We start from the raw sequence: 22,008 nt of genomic DNA, 5'->3' as shown, positions 1-22,008 counted from the left end.
TCATATTGAGATATTTTTATTTATATTTTAATTGGGCACAGCAAATTACAAATCCCTAGAACTTTATTTTTTTCCCATAATACCCAATGTAGTTTTAATGTTTTTTTCCCTATATTGTTTTATTAGTGCATTGTAGTTGTACATACTGATGGGATTTATTGTTACACATTCATACATGCACACAATATACAATGTAACTATAAATTTGGCCAGTAACATTCCCCAGAACATCCCCTCCTCCTTCCCACCTTGGTTCCTTTTCTCTATTGATCTCCTTTTGATTTTTATGCAAATCCTTAGAACTTCAAAGAAATCTGTATAGGTGTATAGTTATCCCTTGATAGCCAAGTAGGTATTGGTTTTAGGGTCCCCACAGATAACAAAATGCACTGATGCTCGAGTCCCTTATAGAAAACAGTATTTGTATATAACCTACACATGTCATCTGGTGTACTTTAAGTCATCTCTGCATTACTTATTACCGTGTGCAATCTATATGCTGTGTAAATAGTCATACTGTATTAGTTAAGAAATGATAAGAAAAGGAAGTCAGAACTTGTTCAATACATATGTACTGGATAAACTTGTAAAACTAATGTTTAAGATTTTGATTTTGATTTTTTAGATTTTGATTTCAGTTTTCCTTTGTTCTTTTCTACCCACATAAATGATCCATTCCAATTTTGGGTGAGGGGTCTCACATCCTGGAGCGTAACATGGAATTTCTGCCTTCTCTTTTTCTTTCATGCATGCTGATACCTCAGGGTTAGCATCTTTTTGTCCTGTCCTGTTCTGCCCTCCACTTTGCATCTCTGAAGCCTTCCCTGACCAACCATGACAACCCAGTGATACAGCTATTCAAATTGATTTCCTCTTTTTTTTTTTTTAATTACTAAATACAGGGCTGGGGATCTGCTTGTATTGCATGCATGAAAGCCTGGGTTCAGTCCCTTGTGCCACAAAAATAAATAGATAGATAGATAGATAGATGGATAGATAGATAGATATGTAAGTAAGTAAATACATCATTTGTTCTCCTTTCTAGATAAATATTCCTTGAGTACACGGACCTGGTATTTATCTCCCTTTGCTTAGCACTCATCTTTCTATCTGAGAGGCATCAAAATTATTCACTTACTGAGTCATGGGGATGGAGTTTCAACCGGTAAAATGAATTCAGGAGAAAGAAGATGCATTTGAATCTGACTAGTGTTGAGAGTTTTTCTAATTTCACTAGTCATTTTCTTCTTTCTGCTTCACAGGTACCTTAAGGTTTTCTTTTTTAAACTCTTAATCTACAGGTCACCTTCAAAGCATTCTGTGAGTTTCTCCAGGATATAAAATATACTTTCTTTTTGTGAAAGTCATTTTTCCTGAAGTAAGAGAAAGGAAAAAAATGTCCTAAAAAGAGGTAGGAGATGATGGGGGCAAACAGAGTGCTGACACTGATATTTCCTGCTTGGCTGCACAAATAACTTGGGAATCCAGTGTTGTCATACAGTTTCCCTTTATCAGACAATATAGACAGTTTGCAGCTTTATTGGTTTTGGAACATCCGTTTAATCTCCTAACCGTGACAGCCTCTTCAGAGCTTCAGTACTCATGACATTAAAGCCTGCAGTTTCCAAGGCATCATCGGGCATGGTGCGGATTGTCCCCCCAATAAAAACGAATTACATTCTGTTTTTGACAGATGAATGATGGACCTCTCTGCAAATGCAGTGCAAAAGCAAGACGCACCGGAATTCGGCACAGCATTTATCCTGGAGAAGAGGTAACTGGCTTGGGTTACAATGTTTGTAAGTGCTGAGAAGCCAGAGGTAGACAGATGCTGTTACTGTTCTCTTCCCACTAAATGAAATAATGACATCAAAATTATCTTTTCATATTCCCTAGTAGTCTGTTACTAAAAATTGCAGAGGAAAAGAACTTGGATTTTGAGGGTAGAGTGAGGAATGTTATCAAGGAAACTGAAAGGCTCTGAAAACCCTGCTATTTAAATTAGGCATGATGTATTTGATATGTGTCTTATTCTTTTAAACATTCTAAAACTATGTACAGTACAGTACTTTTTCATGTTTTCATCATAAATGGTTATGAATTGCCCTGGAGAAACACAATTACTCCGTTTTGGTTCTGTTTTCTTTGTTTTTTCTGTTATTTTTTTTTTGGTAAGGTATTTTCATTAATCCCAAGATTATCACTTTGTGATTCAATGCATTATATTTAAACATAATATATTTAAATCCTTAATTTCCACTTAAGACTTGTTTGAGGCTATAATAATTGAAATAATGAATGTGAGACAGTGCCTAATAATTTGAGCTAGTTGCCTCACTTTTACCTTGTCTTTGGAAGTCTTTGATTAAAGCAAGGCAGTGTGGGTCAAGGTAGCATCTGCGATCATCAGTGCTTTGCCTCAGATTGGGAGCTTAGATATTGATTCGGGACCAACACCTGTGACAAGGAGAGAGCAAAGGCAGGGCAGAGCAGAGGGAGAGTCACGCTGTGATGTGGGCCCGCTCACACCTGGCTTGTGGGGATTTCCTTATGTTGGACTTAATGGCCTACATAACTTCCCTTTAGTCCCCACGGCAGCCTTCCCAGAAAGGACATGACCTTGGGAGAGGGGCTCTGCAGCTGAAACTTACCCAGATGAGCCGGCCATGAGGTGCTGTCAGCTGTATCTGCAAGCTGCTGGCTTTCCTCACAGCTTGGCAGCAGGCCCTTCCTTGATGGAAACAGAGTAGGTGGTGGTGCTAACTGAGCTCCTATATGCAGGAAAGACAAACTATACTCAGTGCACGTTAATTCCTGTCTTGATGGAGTGGCATGTTTGTGTCCTCAAGGACTGGTGTCATTTGAGGGCTCAGTGTGAGTCACTGTGGCTGACCTGTTGGATGTTTGGCAGTTGTATTTAGCTTAGTTAGCTTAGCTTGGGTAAAAGGGGTCTGTGCTGTTGGGCTTATGTGAACCCTCCATCTCTGTTACTGGGGCCACTTCATGTGCCCATCCTGTCCACTCTGGGGTAGCTGAGGACAGACACTGACTGCTGTAGTCTTTTTGACTTATTGGTGCTCTGTTACCTGTTCCAAGTAATCAGAGTAGTACCTGGCTACTCTGATTGACACCCATGTTTGATTTAGAAATCATGTTCCCTACTGTGTGGCCCTCACTACTCCCTCACAAGTCTCCACTGCAAGACGGTCATCCCTGACTTTCTAGTCTTTTTCCTTTTGGGTCACTCACCAGGCAGAGCCACATGCTTCTGTACATGAGTCCTTTTCTATTCTAGCTTCAGGCCACTTCTCTTTCCATACAAGTGCATGACAGTCATACTGCCTGAAATTGGGGAGATTTTCCTTCATCGTTGTCTTTCAAAGCCACTGCTGAGTGAGACTGTAGTGCAGTTCATTTTTGGTTTGTACCCTCTTACCATCAGACCTGTTTGCAAGCCAAGGCTAGGCTTTTTCCTCTGCCTTCAACCCTACATCCTCCCTTACCTGAGGGAAAGGTGCTGGTCTAATAGTGGTGGTGCCATGGGGATCAGGGCCTTTTGCCAGGTAGCTCCTTTGTGCTCTGTTCCTGTTATACTTGACTTTGGATGTGCCACCTACATCTTATGATGGATGGTTGCCTGTGCCACTCAACTTAATTGCCTGATAGTACTGAAGGAATCCAGCTTATGATGGGCATGTCTGGCCACATGTCTACCTGGTGTCCCTGGACCAGGCCTTCTATTTCTACCAGGGCCTACAAACACCCTGGGAGTTCTTTTTCAAAGCACATGTTCTTCACTACAAATGGCATGGCCTTCCTTCAGGACCCCAGAGACCAGCATTGTGATTTTCCCAGTGTGGCCTGTGTGGTCTCCTCTTGACCTCTTTTTCCATCAACATGGTAGAATCTTATGAGTTGTTTGGTTGCAGTAAGCAGGACTGATTGTACTATAGCCTGGAACTACTTAGGCTTTCCTCAACTGGGCTTTGCTGAGTGCTGGCAACCTTTGGTGCCACCTGTAAATGGGCCAGAGCAATCTTCCTGGGTTTGGATTATTCTGCTTCCTGTACCTGAAGAGAACACCAGTTTTGTGTTTCTTCATTGCAGGGGGTGGAAGATAGAATCGTTTTTCTTTTACTTTGTAGGAAATGTCTTGGCACCCCAGACCACCCCATCCTGTGTGACTGTGGTAGGCTCCTGAATTATTGTAGGGTTTATCTCTTGTCCTGGGTAGTACATGTGTTTGACCAAGGCCTCTAGCCTAATGAGTAGACTGTCATAGATGTATTGGAGCAGTGTGATGTTCTGCAGTATGTCGGGATAGTTGTGAGCTCTGGATTTTATGACGGTGGGAGAGTTAACAGAGCCCTAGGGCTAAACTGTTAATGTTGTCTGCAGAACATTCTGAACCCCATTTGTGATTGGGATGGAAAAGAACACATTCACCAAGTCAGTTGCCATGTATTTTGTTTCTGAGGTTATGATGTTTTCACTGCCAGGAATGGTTGTGCACATCTGTAATTCCAGTGACTTGGAAGGCTGAGGCAGAAAATCACAAGTTCAAGGACAGCCTGGACAACTTAGTGAGACCCTGTCTCCAAGTAAAAAATAAGAAGGGATAGGGATGTAGCTCAGTGGTAGAGTGCTCCTGGGTTCCATCCCCAATACCATAAAAACAAATAAACAAAACCTGTACTCATTAAGCTACCATGCCTAACATGGTAGCCATGTATTCTGCCATTATCATCTAGGGTCCTTCAGGGGGTCAGATTGATAAATTAAACAGATGTCCTTCACCCTGTGTCCATCATATCTTTAAGAGTGACACTGATTTCCATTGTCTCCAGAATGCACTGTTGTGTGGTAGTTGGGTGGGGGATGGTGGTGGTGGTAATTCCAGTGACTTTTGCTTGGTCTTCCCATCATGATACCTCTTAACTCCACAGGTCCAGGACCCAATGTGGTGTGGTGCAATCTGCTGTTATGTCAGTTCCAATGATAAATTCGAGGACCAGGGAAATGAACCCTGGGTAGATATGTGGATTCAGTAGACTCACTATAAGCCAGACATCAACCAAAACTCCATTTATTATCTTGGCTTCATATTCTCTAGTCTGATGAGCTGCTAGGATGATGTGTCCAGTCTGCATGTAGGATCTTCCTTTGTCTTCCATCACAGGTGAGAGATTGCCATCTCTGCACAGGAAGATGGTTTAGAGGAGTCTGAGGAGTTAAAACCTAAATGTCCCCAACCCAGGTCACCAGGTCTCCAGGGCTCTGGCATAACAGACCTTGGCATAACAGACCTACCTTGGTTGGCTGTCACTTGTCCTTCAAGTGTGTCTGCTTTCATGGGTAAGCCTGAGCTTGGTCCTGGTTTTCTCTTTTCTCTAACTGCAGGTGATCAAAGGTTCTTGAGTGCCTTTGAGAAGCCCTCTGGCTTTCACTTCTGCCTTCCAGTTGCATTTTCTCCTCTGCTGTTACATTTTTGAAGAGTAGGGATTCTCCAAGTGAGGTCTTCCAAGTAGTATCAGCTTAAGAAATGGAGATTCTCAGCCAGCCCCAGCAGCAGAGTCAGAAACTGGCTGTGGGGAGCAAGTAATTAGAGATTTAACAAGTCTTCCAGATGATTTCTGGGCAGACTAAGGATTGAGGACCATGGTGTAACATCTGTAGTGCTTAGTAATTGCCATGTACTACCCAAGGAATAGTAGACCTTATCCTTCTAGCTACTTCTATTCTTTAATCATAGCCACCTGACACATTATTGCACCTGCTTTCACTGATTCAGCTTTCTAGATCTTGGTCTCTGAAAGTTTTAATTTGCATGCAGTCTAGTGTAAGGGGTTGTGTGTGCTCTACCCACCACAGTGATGGGGTCCTCTTTGTTAGGTGGTCCTCTGTGTTAGTTCTTAGTTCCTGCTTTCTTGGTTTACTCCTAGTATCAACTACGACATATTGGAGTCTCTATAAGCAGATGCTAAGGTGGTATTTGGAGTGCAGGATGTCTATTAGGTATAAGGAACCCTATGAAAGGAAGAGGTGTAAGGATTGGACAGAGGGATTAGCTGAACTATGAGTAAGGCCCAGCGAAGCCTCATTCAACCTGGGGGTTATCTGTGGAGTGAATTTTACCCAGCAGAGTTGGGCTGAATTAGTGGAACTCTTATACTTCTGCTAAGCTCAGTACCTGATGTGGGCCACACCTGATGTTGGGGGATAAGGCTCAGCACTGGGGAAAGATCCAGAAGGACCCGACAGCTGAAAGCTCTTTGTAGTCACACTTTCCACAGCTGGGCAGTGAGTCCTTCCTTGAAGAGGCTGGGTGACACATCCCTGTGTCTGTCACAGCATACCCACCGATTCACTGATTTTTTTTTCCCCCTCCTTTTCTGTTTTCCTTTTTCCATCTTAAGCTCTATGCATGTTTTATCCCATCATCTCTCATAATTCCTTTGTTTCTGACACCTCTGTCTTTACCTTGTATATTTATTTCATTCACTGTTCTTATTTCCTATTAAAAATCTGATTTCTGAGATTAATTTCCCTGCTGTTTAAAAATTTATTCATAAGTTAAAGGTGATTTTTGTGCTGTTTAACAAGTGAAAAGCAGATGGTCTTAGGATATTATATCTAAGAAGATCCTAAGGTCCTATTATCTCAACCCCTGTCTAGTGTATAATAGTAGATATCGTGGCTATAAAGTGAAAGACGTCTCACCTCACTCAGGTGTCTACCTAGGTTGGTATGCACGTCAGCAGTATGATATAGCTTGGTCTGTGGCTTCCTAACCTTGACTCTGGGATTTCCAGGAGATAAGACCCCCCCTCAGCACAGGTGCTGCTTTCATAAACTTTGAATGATCACTTAAATGAGTAGCTTAAACTTCCTTAAGTTGGAGAATTGAACTTGGTAACTGACCCAGGGTGAATACATGTTCAAGAAAGGGGGAAACATTTCCTAAAGTCTTCTCTGGGTGGAGACCCCTCTGGCCAGTTGATCATCAGTCTTCCTGTGTGGCCTGTTCCCACCATCCATCTTGTAGGACTGTAACCAGAATAAGCTGCCCGAGTATTAGATGATGATTCATCTTTGATGTGATTCCAACTGAAGGGGAGAAGTTGCTTCTGCGGAAGCTGGTTAACAGGACCACCCAAGAGTCCTGACATGACATTTGGAGATGAGGATGGGGTTCTTGTAAGCAAGTGAGTCATGATATCCTGATTCATAGGAGAACCAATAGAGTTAATGGGAACCGACCCTGATCAAGAAAATAGGTGAAATCTCAGCTCTTTGGAGACTGAGGCAGGAGGATTGCAAGTTCAAGGCAACTGACTGACCTGCTCGTTTTATTCATCTGTTAGTGTTAAAGTGTTCTTTCCTAACAGTCTGGGAGGGAACACAGGTAAAACTTCTTTTGTCATTTGTAAATCTGAAAATACAGTTCATTAGTAAGTACAGATGTTTTCTGATTTACTTGTAAGCTCATTTTTGTTTTCTCCCTCAGGCCATCAAGCCCTGTCGTCCTATGACTAACAATGCTGGTAGACTTTTCCACTATCGGATCACAGTCTCCCCTCCTACAAACTTTTTAGTAAGTTCCTAATAAAATCAAATTGTGTATAATTTAGAATGTAAATAGATTAAAGTGGGAATATACTAAGTTACAGATTCAGTTCTTTCATGTTCTTTTAAAAATAATTTTATGTTGATAAAATTGACCTTTATCATAATGGAAGTTTATTTCAGCTCTCCACCACTATACTACTGTATATTTTTTCATTTGTATTATTGGTACTACACAGTAGCCAAATTCAAAATAACCAGTGAATTATAGAGGTGTTAGTTGAAGAAGTGGTGTGGGAAAAATGAGAACATTTCCATATCTCTTAACAATCAGTGAACAACTTATTTATTGTCTTGTGACCCAAATAAGAAAATCTACAGTATATTTATGACAATAATAATGGCACCTAATATTTTTGAGCATGTACTATGTTCTAGACACCATTCTAAGTGTTTAGCATGTATTAACTTAATTCACCCAACATACCTGTTCAAATCCATTATCCACATATTGCATGGGTTTTTTAGGTGAGGTTTCATAATTTGCTCGAGATTTCTCAGGTATCAAGTGGCAGGTGGTTATTTGAACCCAGGGATCGAGCTGCCGTGTCGGTGCTTATATATTTTCTGTTATGCTGTATTGCCTCTCACAGTATGAAATTTATTTATTCTCATCAAGACATTTCTATTCAGAATTAGAATATTCAATAATTATGTATTTTAATAACTTCGTAAATAGTCATATATCATAAAATTCGCCCATTTAAAGTGTATAATTTATGATTTTTAATGAAAATCATCTTCACAATCTAACTTGAGAACATTTTTCTCATTTAGTAGAAACCTGTGCCCATTAGTAATCAGTTCTTTCCTACACCTTAGCCTTAGAGGATATTTTCTGTGTCTGTGGAGTTGCCTGTGTTGATATTTTATATGTAAACATGTGGTCTTTTGTGTCAGACTTTTTTCATGCTGCATAATTTTTTCAAGAATTGCCCATGTTGTAGGACATGCCAGTACTTCATTCCTATTTTGTGTGGTGCTGGGGATCAAACCCATGGCCTGAGGTATACCAGGCAAGCACTCTGTCACTGAGCTATGCTTCAACCCCTATTTCATTCCTTTTTATGTCAAATGATATTCCATTACATTGTGTGTGTGTGTGTGTGTGTGTGTGTGTGTGTGTATACGTGTATACAATAGATAATACCATATTTGTCCATCAGTTGATGGACATTTAGGTCATCTCCATTGTTTGCTATTATGCATAGTTCTGATGAGAACATTTGTACAAGTGTTTAGACGTGTGTTTTGATTTCCTCTTGGGGTATACCTATGACCGAAGTTTCTGGATCATAAGATAGCTCTCTGTTTAATATTTTGAGGAACTGCCAAACTGTTGAGTTGCTGAAATAGAAAGCAACAATAATCCTGGCAAAACGAATAATGTATATTTGGATATTCTTTGATCCTCCCTGAGTTCTTAATATATATAATTTTTAAATGAATGGTATTTAAAATCTTTGTAAGAATGTGCCTATTAGGTTACTGATCTTTTGCTCCATATTTAACATTTAAGATTAAATATGTGCTGAGCAGGATGGCACATGCCTGTAATCGTAGCAACTTGGAGATTGAGGCAGGAGGATTGCAAGTTTAAAGCTGGCCTCAGCAACTTAGCAAGACCCTGTCTCTATATTAAATACAAAAAGGGCTGGGAATGTGGCTCAGTGTTGAGCACCCCTGGGTTTGATTCCTGGTATGGAAGAAAAAGAAGATTGTCATAAGGAAGAATGTCTCATGGTTAGATCAGTATTTGTATCATTTAATTACAGATTCAGTTTTCAGGTAATGAAGATCTTGGAATTGTATGGGAATTGATCTGTTATATGTTTGGTGGGTTGGCTTCTCCTTGGTGAGGCTGGGAATGGAGCTATGAGGGTTTGAACTTTTGGCACCCTGAAGGCTTTCAGAGCCTTCTAGGAAGCTTCTAGTTTTTACCATATTGATGCTGAGTCTCTTCTTGATTTTGTGTTTGAGTCAGCTGTGTAATTATCTTGTTCCTTATTAGAACTTCAGAAATATAGTTTCGTAAGAGTAGGGTTATGGAATTAAATAAAACCATTTCCTATAAAATGAAGCTGTATGTAGCCCTTCTTGCTTTATGACACTGATAATTGGCATTGTCTCAGGACATAAATATTGTACTTAATACCTGAAACCAAAGAAACCCACCAAGCCAGGGAATTCCATTTAAAATTAACTTTTGTATAAAGTTTGGAAAAATGATAGGAGGACACTAAGTTATTTTCATTTCTGCTCTTGGTTACTTGGTGCCCTGATGGATTTCTGCACATGCAAATTGTGGTTTGTTTAAATTGTTTTATGTTTCTGTTTACTTTTAGACTGACAGGCCAACTGTTATAGAATATGATGATCACGAGTATATCTTTGAAGGATTTTCTATGTTTGCGCACGCCCCTCTGACCAATGTAAGTATGTGCCATGCTGCACACTGCCTTTCCCTTTTCTCCACCGCCTTCCTTTTTCCTTGTCTTTCCTTTGTCTTTTCTTTTCAAAAGTCAAAATAGATTTCCCTTCCTCTGACTCCTAAGTAACATTAACTGTGCATCCTGCTGCATGAGCTGCAGGAAGTCTGCAGCAGTGTCAGGTGGGAGTGTGACATCTGTGCTAATGAGTCACAGATTTGGTCCACATTAAATGGTGTAGGTAAACATGTGTCAGAATAACATTTTGAGAGTGAGAAAGATTGAAAAAGGAGGATAAACTGTGGAATAATGTGTTAAAACTATTTTGGTTTGGTTGTCCTTCAAAAGAAAGTTAGAAAGTTTTGAGGAGAAACTTATAGTCTCTGGGTGAAAGAAAGCGAAACAACTTGTTCAGGACACCTGAAGCCTGACTTAACCTCATACAGTTTTTTGCTTTCGAATCTTAGGAATATGTCTTTTGTAAGATACTTGGTCTGACATAAGGCTTCAGGATATTTACATAGTTCAACTGGAAGTTCCATATCTATGAGTCCAGAATCTCTGTTTCAAAGCTGGCAGTCTTGGAAATTGCCTTGTGTATTACTTCATATTCCGATTGGATGTAGAATAAATCAGGAGGCAACTGTGCAGGAGAGGAGATACAGCTGTGTGCTTTCCCTAGGTCTGTCTCTGATAGAACTTATCGGATTATAATTATGGTGTGTCTACATCAAAACAGAATGCTCTTTAATCCTTTCTGGCTTGGTTACATGAAATGATATCTACAGTTAGAAAGTTATTTTAGAACTGTTTATTTAAGACATGGTATTATTTTCCATTGAAGGCTAAGATCCAAATCTTGGCCTTACCTTGTCTTCTTTTTTCACTCATTAAGTAGATTTGATTCCAGGTCGTGATTTAAAACAAGTTATTTTCCTAATGAGGTTTCTCTTTTATTCCACAGTATATTTTATCCTAGAGAATTTTCTTTGATAATGTTTATACTCTAAATGTAAAATATGAAAGCATTTGATAATCCATATTACATCTACCTCTAGATGGACCATCTGTTCACTAGTATAGATAAGGGACCATTCACATCTAGGCTTTATGAAAGGTACTGAGTGATTTTTGACTGATTTTTGGTGATTTTTGACTTTTAGTGGTTCCCGTGCTTTGTGTGTATGTGCTTTACACTAAAGCCCATAGTCTTTGAGCTATAAAGAGCTTTGGAAGTCATCTAGATCATTCCCTCCCTCATTTAATGCCTCTCTCTCCCCCACCAGAGCTTGCAAATACAAATAATTTATTTAGCATGAAAATAATCTATCTTTTTTTTTTTTTTCTTATTTCCCCAGAGATAATGTAGAGTTCATTTTGACTTTTAGGTCACCTTAAAGTAGAAAAGCAGTGTGATTTCAGAGAGACCAGGGTTTAAATATTAGTGTATTCCATTTATTAGCTGTGTGATTTGACATTTCAATCTTTAAAAGCCTTTGTTTTCTCATCTGGAAGATAGGGATATTAGTTGTAGCAGACTCATTAGATTTTGTGAAAAATAAAGTGCGATGACACATAAAAAGTGTTTATCAGGGTGTTTGATACATAATAAGTATTGGCACCTCTTGTTTTAGAAAAGATGTCAGACAACTGGGTTCAAATCTTCTAATTCGGGCTGGGGAGATAGCTCAGTTGGTAGAGTGCTTGCCTTGTAAGCACAACACCCTGGGTTCGATCCCCAACACCGCAAAAAAAAAAAAAATTCTAATTCTTTTATTTTTGACCTTGGACAAGTGATTCTTTGAGATTCATTAATGTAGCTATGCTTGGGATTTTAGTTAGAGTCAGACATACTGTATTAAAAATAGAATTTGTTTTTTAGGTCAGTTGTAGGTTCACATCAAAAACAATTTTTTAAAAGTCTTTTGGCACAAGGTTTAGCACTTAATTAATGCTAAATTAATCCCTGTTGTTACTGTTGTTATAAAAGATAAGACCTCAGCATATATTATATATGAATTTTGAAGTCTTAAAACTTGAGAACTGTATAATGAGGAGCCCCATCATTTATGCTACAGATGTTGACAAAGTAAGTTGAGTTTAAAAACGAGTGTTTTACAGTTCATAGGAATTAGAGCCATCAAAGGCCTCTTGGATTTGAAATAGTCTGCCAAGGAAAAAAAAATTTAATCATTTTACTGATCTGATTCGTTTACTTGTATAGAGAGCACATCAACAAGAAGAGCGTGCCTGTAATAGTAATAATAGAACCTCTACCAAAACTGGTTCTGACAAGTTCTCTCCAAGTGGATTGAAAATCTTGTTGGATAAGCATATAGCATCTGGGAGAATTTTATCCTTTTATGTAGTATATTTGCTATTAGAATACCTAATGCCATTAAGGGCTTTGACAATGTAAGTGTAGTTTTTAAAACATATGCATTAAATGCATAGTATCTCCTTCTGCTCGAGGGAGAACAGGGAAATTACTTGATCATTTCCCTCCCACCTTAGTTGCCTTTCCATTTCTAGTGACCTCACTGACCCCTATATTTGGTCATTCATTGTCTGTAAGTACTAGTGTTAGAATGTAGGGATTTAGGGAGGGTGTTTTCTTCCTAGGATGAGGTAGGAGTTAGTATCATTCAACATATGATAGTCTTTAAAGTTCAAACCTATTTTAAGAAGTGATAGTTGGAATGTTATTTGAGGTAATAGTTTGAGAGCTGTTTTGGTGATCTTGCCAATAATAGTTTCTCAGTTGACCAATGTGTAGTAAAATGACAGACTGTCTTTGAGAGACCAGAGTAGATAAGGAGATGCTGCTTTTCCTACTTTGTGTGTCTCAGGAGGGCTTCAGTGGTATGAATGGAATCTCAAAAGAAAATCAAGTGTGTAAAGAAAAGAGTTTAAAAAAAAAAAATCCCCAAAAGTGAGTTTAGGCAGTGGGGAGAGGACTGCGCTTGCACAAGTAATCTGCTGAGTGCTTTTGCACATGGTAGGAAGGAGTGAAGTTTGCGCTTTTGCACTTTCTGTGCCTGTCTTTTGTGTAGTCCCGAGTGCTTGTTCTTTTCTCTGCTGCATACTTTCTTGCTGAGTAATTCAGTTCCATCCATGGTTCTTCCTTCCCTGAGTACTCTGACCCCCAGGGACTTTGTGCTTCCAGCTGTGGGTGGGTAACTCTGCTCCGTATTTGCATTTCAGATGGCCTGTTTGATGCCCTTGTGATGTTCCTCAGGTCCCTCTTCATCTTCCCTACACACTGAGTTTGAGGTGCTCAGGACACATTTTGAATATCTGCTTTTGTGTGTAATGCCATTGTGAACTACCTGGTCACTTAATTCAGAAACTAGAAGTTGTCCTCTGCTCTTTTCTTCTCTTTCACTTCCATGTCTAGTCATTGTATGGATCAGTAATACCTTCTAATTATGTTTAAAAACTGTCCCCTCCTTTTCACTATTTTCTTCTTTTGGCTTCTGACCTGTTGTGTTTGATTCCAGTCTGGTCCTCTGGTCTTTGTTCCCCTATAGGGCATTTCCAGTTTTCATAGTGGCCCACATGAAATGTAGTGTGATGGCTTCTTACTTGACTGTACTTGAAAGTACTTGAGTGATATCTTGTGCCAAATAGCTGTAAGCCTTAGCCTTAAGATGGTCGATGGGCAGCATAAGGAAGTTAATCTTTTTTTCTAGAATCACCTGACTTGCTCTCTGTGCACTTTATTCTCTGAATGGCTAAGCGACTTCTTCCATTAGGTTCCTTTTTCTTTCTCTTGCTAGAAGCTAAATTCTTGTGCTGCCTCAACTTTATTTTTCTGGATGGCCTGGGAAATTCCTCCTTATCTTTGAAAACATAACTCCAATGTTACCTTAGTGGATCTTTTGTATTTTAATTTTTTCCTTTGCTTGCTTTTTTATAATTGCAGTTATAAGTTACATTGTATCATATTATATTTGTACTTGTTCATATGCCTTTCTCTTTTTGATCCTTACCTTAAGGCAGGAACTATGACCTGCCTCAAATTATGATAATTATAAGCCATGCATAGTTGTTTAAAACTAGGTTAAATCATATACAAATTTGTAACTCTGAAATAGTGTTGTACAATTGAAGGAAATAAAGCAGAACTTACAGAATAATAGTGGCCTTAGCATGTTGCTTTTGTTAGTTGAGGACTCAGTACTAGTAGGAGGTTGAAAAATGAATCTCTTATTCAAGTTAATTATGAATTTTACACAACCACTGTCTTTAAAAAGAAAGAATACCTAAGAAGTAAAACTTTATTTCTGAGAAAAAGATTTCCAGTAGGTGGCAATATAAGACTATTTTTCTATTTTTCTTACCATCTCTTTTGCTGCTAGAATTAAAATTTTTTTCTTTTTGATTGCTGTGGTCTATACAAATGGTCACATAGTCTTATGGACAGATTGTATAGCTAGAAAAGCCTACTTAACCTCCCTAAGGCCTCTGGGTCTCTTGTTTTCCCCAGCTAGCCAGTCAAGCCACTGCAGTAACTTCTTTTCCTCCCTTTGTCATTCTTTTCATTCATTCAAAAATATCTTTACAGAAAGCTTTTGTGTCTAGATACTAGGCTGGTGTCTGTTGGTACATTGGTAGAATAAGATGAATGGATTTATTCATTTTCACATGTATATTGAGTATTAGAACAAATAATGAGAGGTGTATACTCTTGGTAGCTAACAGCTGTGGTCTAGAGCAAGAAGTCCTAATTTACCAGTTGCCTGTTACCTTAGGCAGGGTACCCAATGACTCTGCCTTAGTTTCCTCTACTGTACAATGGGAATAATAGTCAAACCTATTTGGGGAAGCTCTTACGGTTATATGAGTAAATCTTATGAAGCATTAGAATGGTGCCTGGCTCAATAAACACTAGCCATTATTAGTTTTATTATAATTTATTACTATATACTCATTGTTTTTGCTTGAGAGCTAGATAGGCAGCATGAATTGTGTGCTCTTCAATGAGCTATTAATCCCTAACTGATAAGTCATCAGACTGCCATCCCTGATCTCATGAAGAATCAAAGATTATGAAAGATTTTTAAAAAACCGGAGGGGACAAACTTATGATTGTGGTTTTATTAATTCTTTAAAGGTGATATGTTTGATTTTAATGGGTTCTTGTCAATTTGTGCTGCTGCTGCTCATATATTAATTAAGCACCAACATTATGCAAGTTTCCTACAGAAGCCTTGCCAGCTGGGTTCTTGCCATTAAAATCCAGCAGTTGTGATCAAACTTCATGTACACTGTTAGTAGTGTAGATGAGGGTGAAACCGTCTTATTTGGTTCTTGGCTTTGTGGGTCAGGTAGCAGACATGTTCTGTGGCATATTAACCTGAGGGGAGTTATTGGGGAGCTGAACCTCTCTTCTCGTTGCAGATTCCACTGTGTAAAGTAATTAGATTCAACATAGACTACACAATTCATTTCATTGAAGAGATGATGCCCGAGGTAAGGGAAAAGCTTTTAACAGTTTGCTGTAGTTCTTTTGTTTATTCCACACTTTAAAAAAATAATAAATTGGCCTTGGTCAGTTCTGGCTTTTTGCCATAGGAGATCCTTAAAATACAATGTTCACTGTCAAAAGGGTCACCGAGATGTAGCTCTGCTATCAAGGTTAAAATTTGGGTCATTTTTAAACTCATTGACCTTTTTTTGACCCTGCTTCTGCTTATGTCTCAACTGCTGATAGTAACTTTACATCTGTTTCTAGTTTGTTTTGTGTAGGGGATAGATTTTGGTTACTGGCCATTATCAGAGAGGAAATTGGAATAGTGAAACTGAATCTGATAGCTGTTGGAATAATCTTATTCATTATCTCCAATGACAAGATCAATGCTTAGCTCATTTTTCTTCCCATATATTTACATATCTTTCCTAATTGTTTTTCATTGCGGATGCTCAGCAGCAGATTTATCTAAATATATGCAAGAGATTTAAAATTCCAAAGCAAGATTAATGTGAATCTCAGAATGATTCATTGCCTGATCTTGAATTTAGTGGTGTCAACAAATCACACTAAGAAATAACAACTAGACAGCTAACAAGCTTGTGCACTTAATGTTGTGTTGGAGTTAGGGTCGATTTCCAGAGCCCCTGGCTCTTCTTGCAACTTGTTTAACTGGGGAGCACTGTCATGGGCAAGGAGCACCAATGGGAAATTAATGGGCATGACATGCATGCTTAGTTAGCATCTGTTTCATTCTGGAAAATTCCTGTTCATTCTACCTGCTGCTCAAAAGAATTAAAGAGAAGGGCATGTTCCTTCATTCTCCTGTCTAAAAAGATTTTTTTCTTCCTTTTGGATTTTAAGGTCATAGCATTCATTTGCTGTCATAAAAGCTTATGACTTCTAATGTGATCTCATGTGGGGTGATTTATGAACCCTGAGCAAAAAAAGTAGTAGGAAGAATTAGGAAACAGGTCTTGCTTGCAAATATATCATCTGCTTGTTTACAGGAGAAATTTTGATACAAAATTTTGTAGCTTTTTATTTTTCAGTAGTATTTCAGGTTGAACTCAGCCTTTGCATATGCGAGGAAAGTGCTCTCTACCACTAAGTTACATCCCCAGTCATTTTTAATTTTACTTTGAGACAAGGTCTCACTAAGTTGCCTAGGCTGGCCTTGAACTTGAGATCCTCCTGCCTTAACCTTCTGAGTTGCTGGATAAGAAAGTTCTGCAGTTTTTCTTAGCTTTAAAAGAGTTTGAACTTTTTTGGAACAAAGGACTACTGCTTTTTGGTAGCATGGTAATAGTGATTCTGGTGGTGTTGGATGGAATGGGAAGGGAATGATGAGCAAGCCAGTGCCTGAAGATATGTGTGTAATTTGTGTTAACAAAATGTTCCCAGGAGATTCGGGTATATTTATAATTAGATTAGAAAACTCTGATATAAGATTTAACTTTAAAATTTGTATCATTTTATTTGTATACTGAAAAAGACTGGGTTGACATTTTTGTAGAAGTCCTAATGTCATTATTTGTCTACTTAATTGCTAGCTGAAACCAGTGAGCTGTTGTAGGACAGAGGCCTAATATTTTAGGAAATAGTTTTTGTAGTTTCAACAGACACTTTTCTAAGATCCTTGGCTAAACGTGCTGAATCTTTAGTTATTATATATTTATAAACCTATCATAATTTTATTTGGGTTTATTTTCAGAATTTTTGTGTAAAAGGATTGGAACTTTTTTCATTGTTTCTATTCAGAGATATTTTGGAATTATATGACTGGAATCTCAAAGGTAAGTATAGAATTTAAAGAAAAAAGTAATGCTTATAGAAGAACATCATATGTGAAAATTCTTATAAATTGGGGGGGGCAGATAGTTGAAATTCTTTTTATTTTTGAAATACCCATGGAAAAGTGTGTTATTCATAGGAACACTTGCTATTACTTGACTTGGTAGGTTTTTCTAGGCTTTACTTCTTAATAATTTGACAATGCCCATTATTAGCCAAGAAGATGGTATCAGTTATTATGAATAATTACCTTGATTTATGTGCATTAGGGAATAATCTCATTAGTTAATATTTTAAATCTACTGAACTGTGCTCTAATAAACTTTTATCATGACACTTTAACAGAGAACTTCAATTAGTTATTAACACACACATGTACACACACATGCAGAGTGATCTAATAGATTATAAACTTGTTGCCTGGCTCTTGGATGGTAGTTTACTCTTTTGAAAGTGTCTGATTTACACTAAATATTTACTTATTTAAAGCAGTGTATTGATGAATGATTTTTCAAGCCAGGTTTTCAAATGAATGAATTGAATTTAGAAGGCTTTTCAAACCACACATATTGATAAATGGTTTTTCAAACCAATAGCATTTCAGTTTTTTTAGTGTATTGATTAAAATGAGAAGGAAATGACATACAAATTTATTACATCATGCTCTAGTTGAGTTAAAACAAAAACTTGAATGTTTGAATTTTAAAAACAATTTTACTGTAATCACTTGCTCTCTGGGGCTCTCATTGTCCCCTTGACTTTCTATAGTCTGCTCTTTGTGGTCCTTACTGGTTGCTGTGGCAGTTCCAGATGATTGCTTAAGCTCTTGAGGAGAAGGGTTGGGGGAGTAGTAGTGTTATGTCCCCACTTCTGGTAGTGTTTTTTGATTGCCGTAAATCTTAGGAGTTAGGTTGCTGTGTTTGCTTTCTAAACTGTTTGATTTCTTTTCTCTTTCCTTTCAACTTGTTTTCTCTAGGTCCTTTGTTTGAAGACAGTCCTCCCTGCTGCCCAAGATTTCATTTCATGCCACGTTTTGTAAGATTTCTTCCAGGTAAATCATTTGACTTGTCAGTGATCTGATAAAATAGTGTGTATGAAAATAAGCCTACCATTTTCCTTTTAAACTTTGGGGACAACTTTCCCACATTGACCACCATTAATTTATCTGCTTCTCAGGTCGCACATGAAATGTAAAATTTTACATGCGAATTTACACTTTTTCATAACTTATTACAGTCTCAAATTAGATGAGTAATAGAAGGATTGATTTATATATTTTGAAAATCTACTTGATAAAATATCATCTAGGTGTTAAAATTAACATAGTAAATGCATGTGCCTTTAAAAATACATACAGCTAATTGGAAAACAATTGTTATAAAATTTTATATACAGTATGAGAATTTCTAAAATGGCTGCATGATAGTTGTGATAAGGTGGTAGAATTATAGGTAATTTTTTCTATTTTTTGACACAATTTTAAATATATTATGGTAAAAAAATGTGATAATTTATTCTCCCACTATATTAAAATACATAAGTAAACATTTAACTTAAATTTTCAAGTAATTTTTTTTTTTAAAGTCCAACTAAAAGATATTGGCAGTATATGTAGTATTTTAAAAATGGTTTGATTTTAATGAAATCTTTTGGATACTTTTTTACTCACAAAATCTTTTCCTTTGAGGCCCCTGCCACCCTGTTTCCACTCTTTTCTCTGATTTCCTAGTCAATGAACTGCTTTGTCAAGTGCTGTGAAACCTGCTTACAGTTTCCTCTCATAGCAAAGTCCTTTTATTAGTCCAGTGAACTTCACTTACCACTGTATCATTATTTCTCTCTCTCTCTCTCTCTCTCTCTCTCTCTCTCTCTCTCTCTCTATATATATATATATATATATATATATATAGGTATCAGCAATTGAACCCAGGAATGCTTAACCACTGGGCCACATCCCCCAACCCTTCTTTTTTTTTTTTTTTTTTTTTTTTTTTTTTTTTTTTTAATGTGTTATTTTGAGGCAGGGTCTTGCTAATTTGCTTAGAGCCTCTCTAAATTGTTGAGGCTTCCTTTGAACTTGAGATCTACTCTCTCAGCCTCCTGAGCTGCTGGGATCATAGGCATGTGCCACTGTGCCCAGCCACTGTATTGTTTTTTTGACTCTTTTTACTGTGATGATTGTCACAACTCAGTCACTGCTTCCCCAGGAGAAAACTTGGGCAGGGCCACATCTGTGTGAATGTATCCCTAGAATCTGATACCAGTGTCTTAGTTACTGTGACATTGTGTACTTCTGGCCTGTCATGCTGTTGTCCCTTAGCTTGTGCTTAACTCTTCTTTTCCTTGTGCACAGTCCCTTTCTGTGCTTTCTTGACCAAGACCTGTGCTCTGATTCGATCTGTTCTCTCTTGCTCATCAGTCCAACCATTTGCCTTTTCTACATGCGGGCCACTCAGTGATACTGGAGGGATAAAATACAGTGGCTGCTGTGAATCTGTGGTCTTGCAGTCTTGACTGGGGAGTTTTGCTTTGTGTAACCAGTCTGCCCAGTTCTTCACATCAGTAGTTTTGGGACTTCAGTCCTACAGTCATGCTTTCCTCCTCATGCCTCTGGTCCTCCTGGTGGCAGGAGGCCTGGCATTCTTCGTGCTTCGTGAGAAACCTCCTTGGAGCCTGTCTTATAGGCTTCCACCAGTGCTCATGGTTCATTCACAGCCCAGCTTTGCTTCAGTGCCAGAGCCCCTCCACCTGTCCCAGCCCATTGCAGCTTCTGATGCCAAAGCCATCCTCCCAAGGAACAATCCAGATGGCATGTGTCAGTGCTGGTTTTCTCTCTAAAGTGCTTACTAGACTCTTGACTTTGTTTTTTCTGGACTCTTTTTCCTCTTACCTTGGTTTCTCTTGGTTGCTTTTGTGTTTTGTCTGCTCAGTCTAGTTTGGATTTCCTGCAAGAGTAAGAGGAGAGGATGCTCTTTGCTCAGTTCAGTCAGTCACAATGGCTTCTTTTTATTTTTAGGATAGCATTACTTGTATTTTTAATATTATTGGTAATGTTTGTTTTGCTTAGAAAATGCACTCAGAAGCTTTTCTCCTTTTTATATCTGGTTTCATTTCACTGAGATGCCCTTTTTTCTTTTCAAGTGAATGTGTCTTTGATTTCATAATGGAGTTTTAGCAATAAACTTATTAGAAAAGAGTGTTAGAGTGAGTTTGTTGAAAAGCCTTTCCTTTTTGTATCTCTGTGCTTCTAAGGCATTTTATGACCAAACAAATCTCTAAGAGAGAGTGGGCAGTTTTAAAATGATCTTACAGAAAAATCTTGTGTCAGGTATTTACTTCATGGGGTTTCAACTCACAAAATGCTTCTCATAACTATGTAGGGATAACATTTAGGCTGTCATAAAGGAAAAAGTCTATTGATTTATTTTAAACAGAATTTATTGTTTCATTAGATTTCCCTTTGAAAATAAATGTTTTAAAAAACCCTGAAGGATACAGAAAAAAACACCTAATGTATAAATGCATTTTGATATTGGATGGCAAATTATGGTTGATTTGTTTTTCACAATATCATTTAATTAGGAGTAGGGATTTCATTGTGGTAAAGGTCTTACCTAGTGTGTGTGAGGCCCTGGGTTCAGCCCCAATAAAGAAATGACTTTATTCAGCATCTTGTGTGCTGTGTGCCTGTGTGTGATTCTGGAGTTTTAATTCGGGCACTTTACCACTGAGCTACATCCCCAGCCCATTTCAATTTTATTTTGAGATAGTGTCTTGCTATGTTGCTGAGGGTTTCCCTAAGTTGCTAAAGCTGACCTTAACTTAGATTCTTCCTGCATTGGCCTCCTGAGTTGCAGAGATTAAAGGCATGTGCCTGTACCCATGCCCAACTATTAAAACATTTTTAAAAAGAGCAAATTAAATTTTAGGGTGTAGTTCAGTGGTAGAACACTTCCTTAGTATGTGCAAGGCCCTGGGGTCTATTCATAGTACTGCAAAAATACAAAACAACCCCCTCAATCACATAAATTTTTTTTCTATGTGTAAAATTTTTCACATGGTTGTCATACTAGTATATGATTTGCATCTTATTTTTAATAATTCATTGAGCAGATGGATGTTTTTAAAGATTATGATAGTGCCAAGTTTCTTGTCAAAAGAATTACATCAGTTCATGCTGCAATGAAAAATGCATTATTACTCTAACATTTTAGGCCCAGCCATCCTTCTTCCCTCATTCTTTTCTTCTCTTAAAAATTTCAGCAGTGAGCTCCATGAAGCAGAAGAGTGAACCTTGTCTGTTTCTTGTATTACCAGTGCTAACATAATCCTTGGCAGGTAGTAGGGACTGTATATACTTGTATACTGTTATTCACAATATGCTTTATTTAAATATTAGTGTTTTGGTTACTGATGAATGTGTTTTTCAAACATTCTTTGGTATCATCTCTTTTTTTTTTTTTAAAGTAAGCCTTTGATAGGACTAAAACATACTGAAAAGCTCACATAAGTATAGGACTTAGAGAATTTTTAAACTGAATATGACCATGTATTTTGTACCCAGATCAAGTACCAGCATCAGGAACCCTCTCTAAACCCAGTTACTGCCCAGACTCAGTGGAAACCACTATTCTGTCTTGAAACCCTGTTAGTTTTACCTGGTTTTTTTGTTTGTTTGTTTGTTTT

The 22,008-nt window shown here is 38.0% G+C and overlaps 1 protein-coding gene across 5 annotated transcripts in view; it reads left to right on the top strand.

The window, feature by feature from the left end:
- Drosha (drosha ribonuclease III) overlaps positions 1-22,008 on the top strand; it is a 119,479-nt gene that overhangs the window by 21,536 nt on the left and 75,935 nt on the right. For all 5 annotated transcript variants that reach the window (XM_047555653.1, XM_047555655.1, XM_047555651.1 and 2 more), the window contains 6 exons: positions 1,694-1,774; positions 7,508-7,594; positions 9,972-10,058; positions 15,459-15,530; positions 17,243-17,324; positions 18,299-18,373. In XM_047555653.1, coding sequence (XP_047411609.1) covers positions 1,694-1,774; positions 7,508-7,594; positions 9,972-10,058; positions 15,459-15,530; positions 17,243-17,324; positions 18,299-18,373 — 484 coding nt within the window. The remainder of the gene's footprint in view (positions 1-1,693; positions 1,775-7,507; positions 7,595-9,971; positions 10,059-15,458; positions 15,531-17,242; positions 17,325-18,298; positions 18,374-22,008) is intronic.

The sequence above is a fragment of the Sciurus carolinensis genome, chromosome 6 (assembly GCF_902686445.1).
Source record: "Sciurus carolinensis chromosome 6, mSciCar1.2, whole genome shotgun sequence".
Classification (NCBI taxonomy): Eukaryota; Metazoa; Chordata; class Mammalia; order Rodentia; family Sciuridae; genus Sciurus; species Sciurus carolinensis.
The sequence above is the reverse complement of the archived record's forward strand: the minus strand, read 5'-3'. Positions and strand labels throughout refer to the sequence as shown.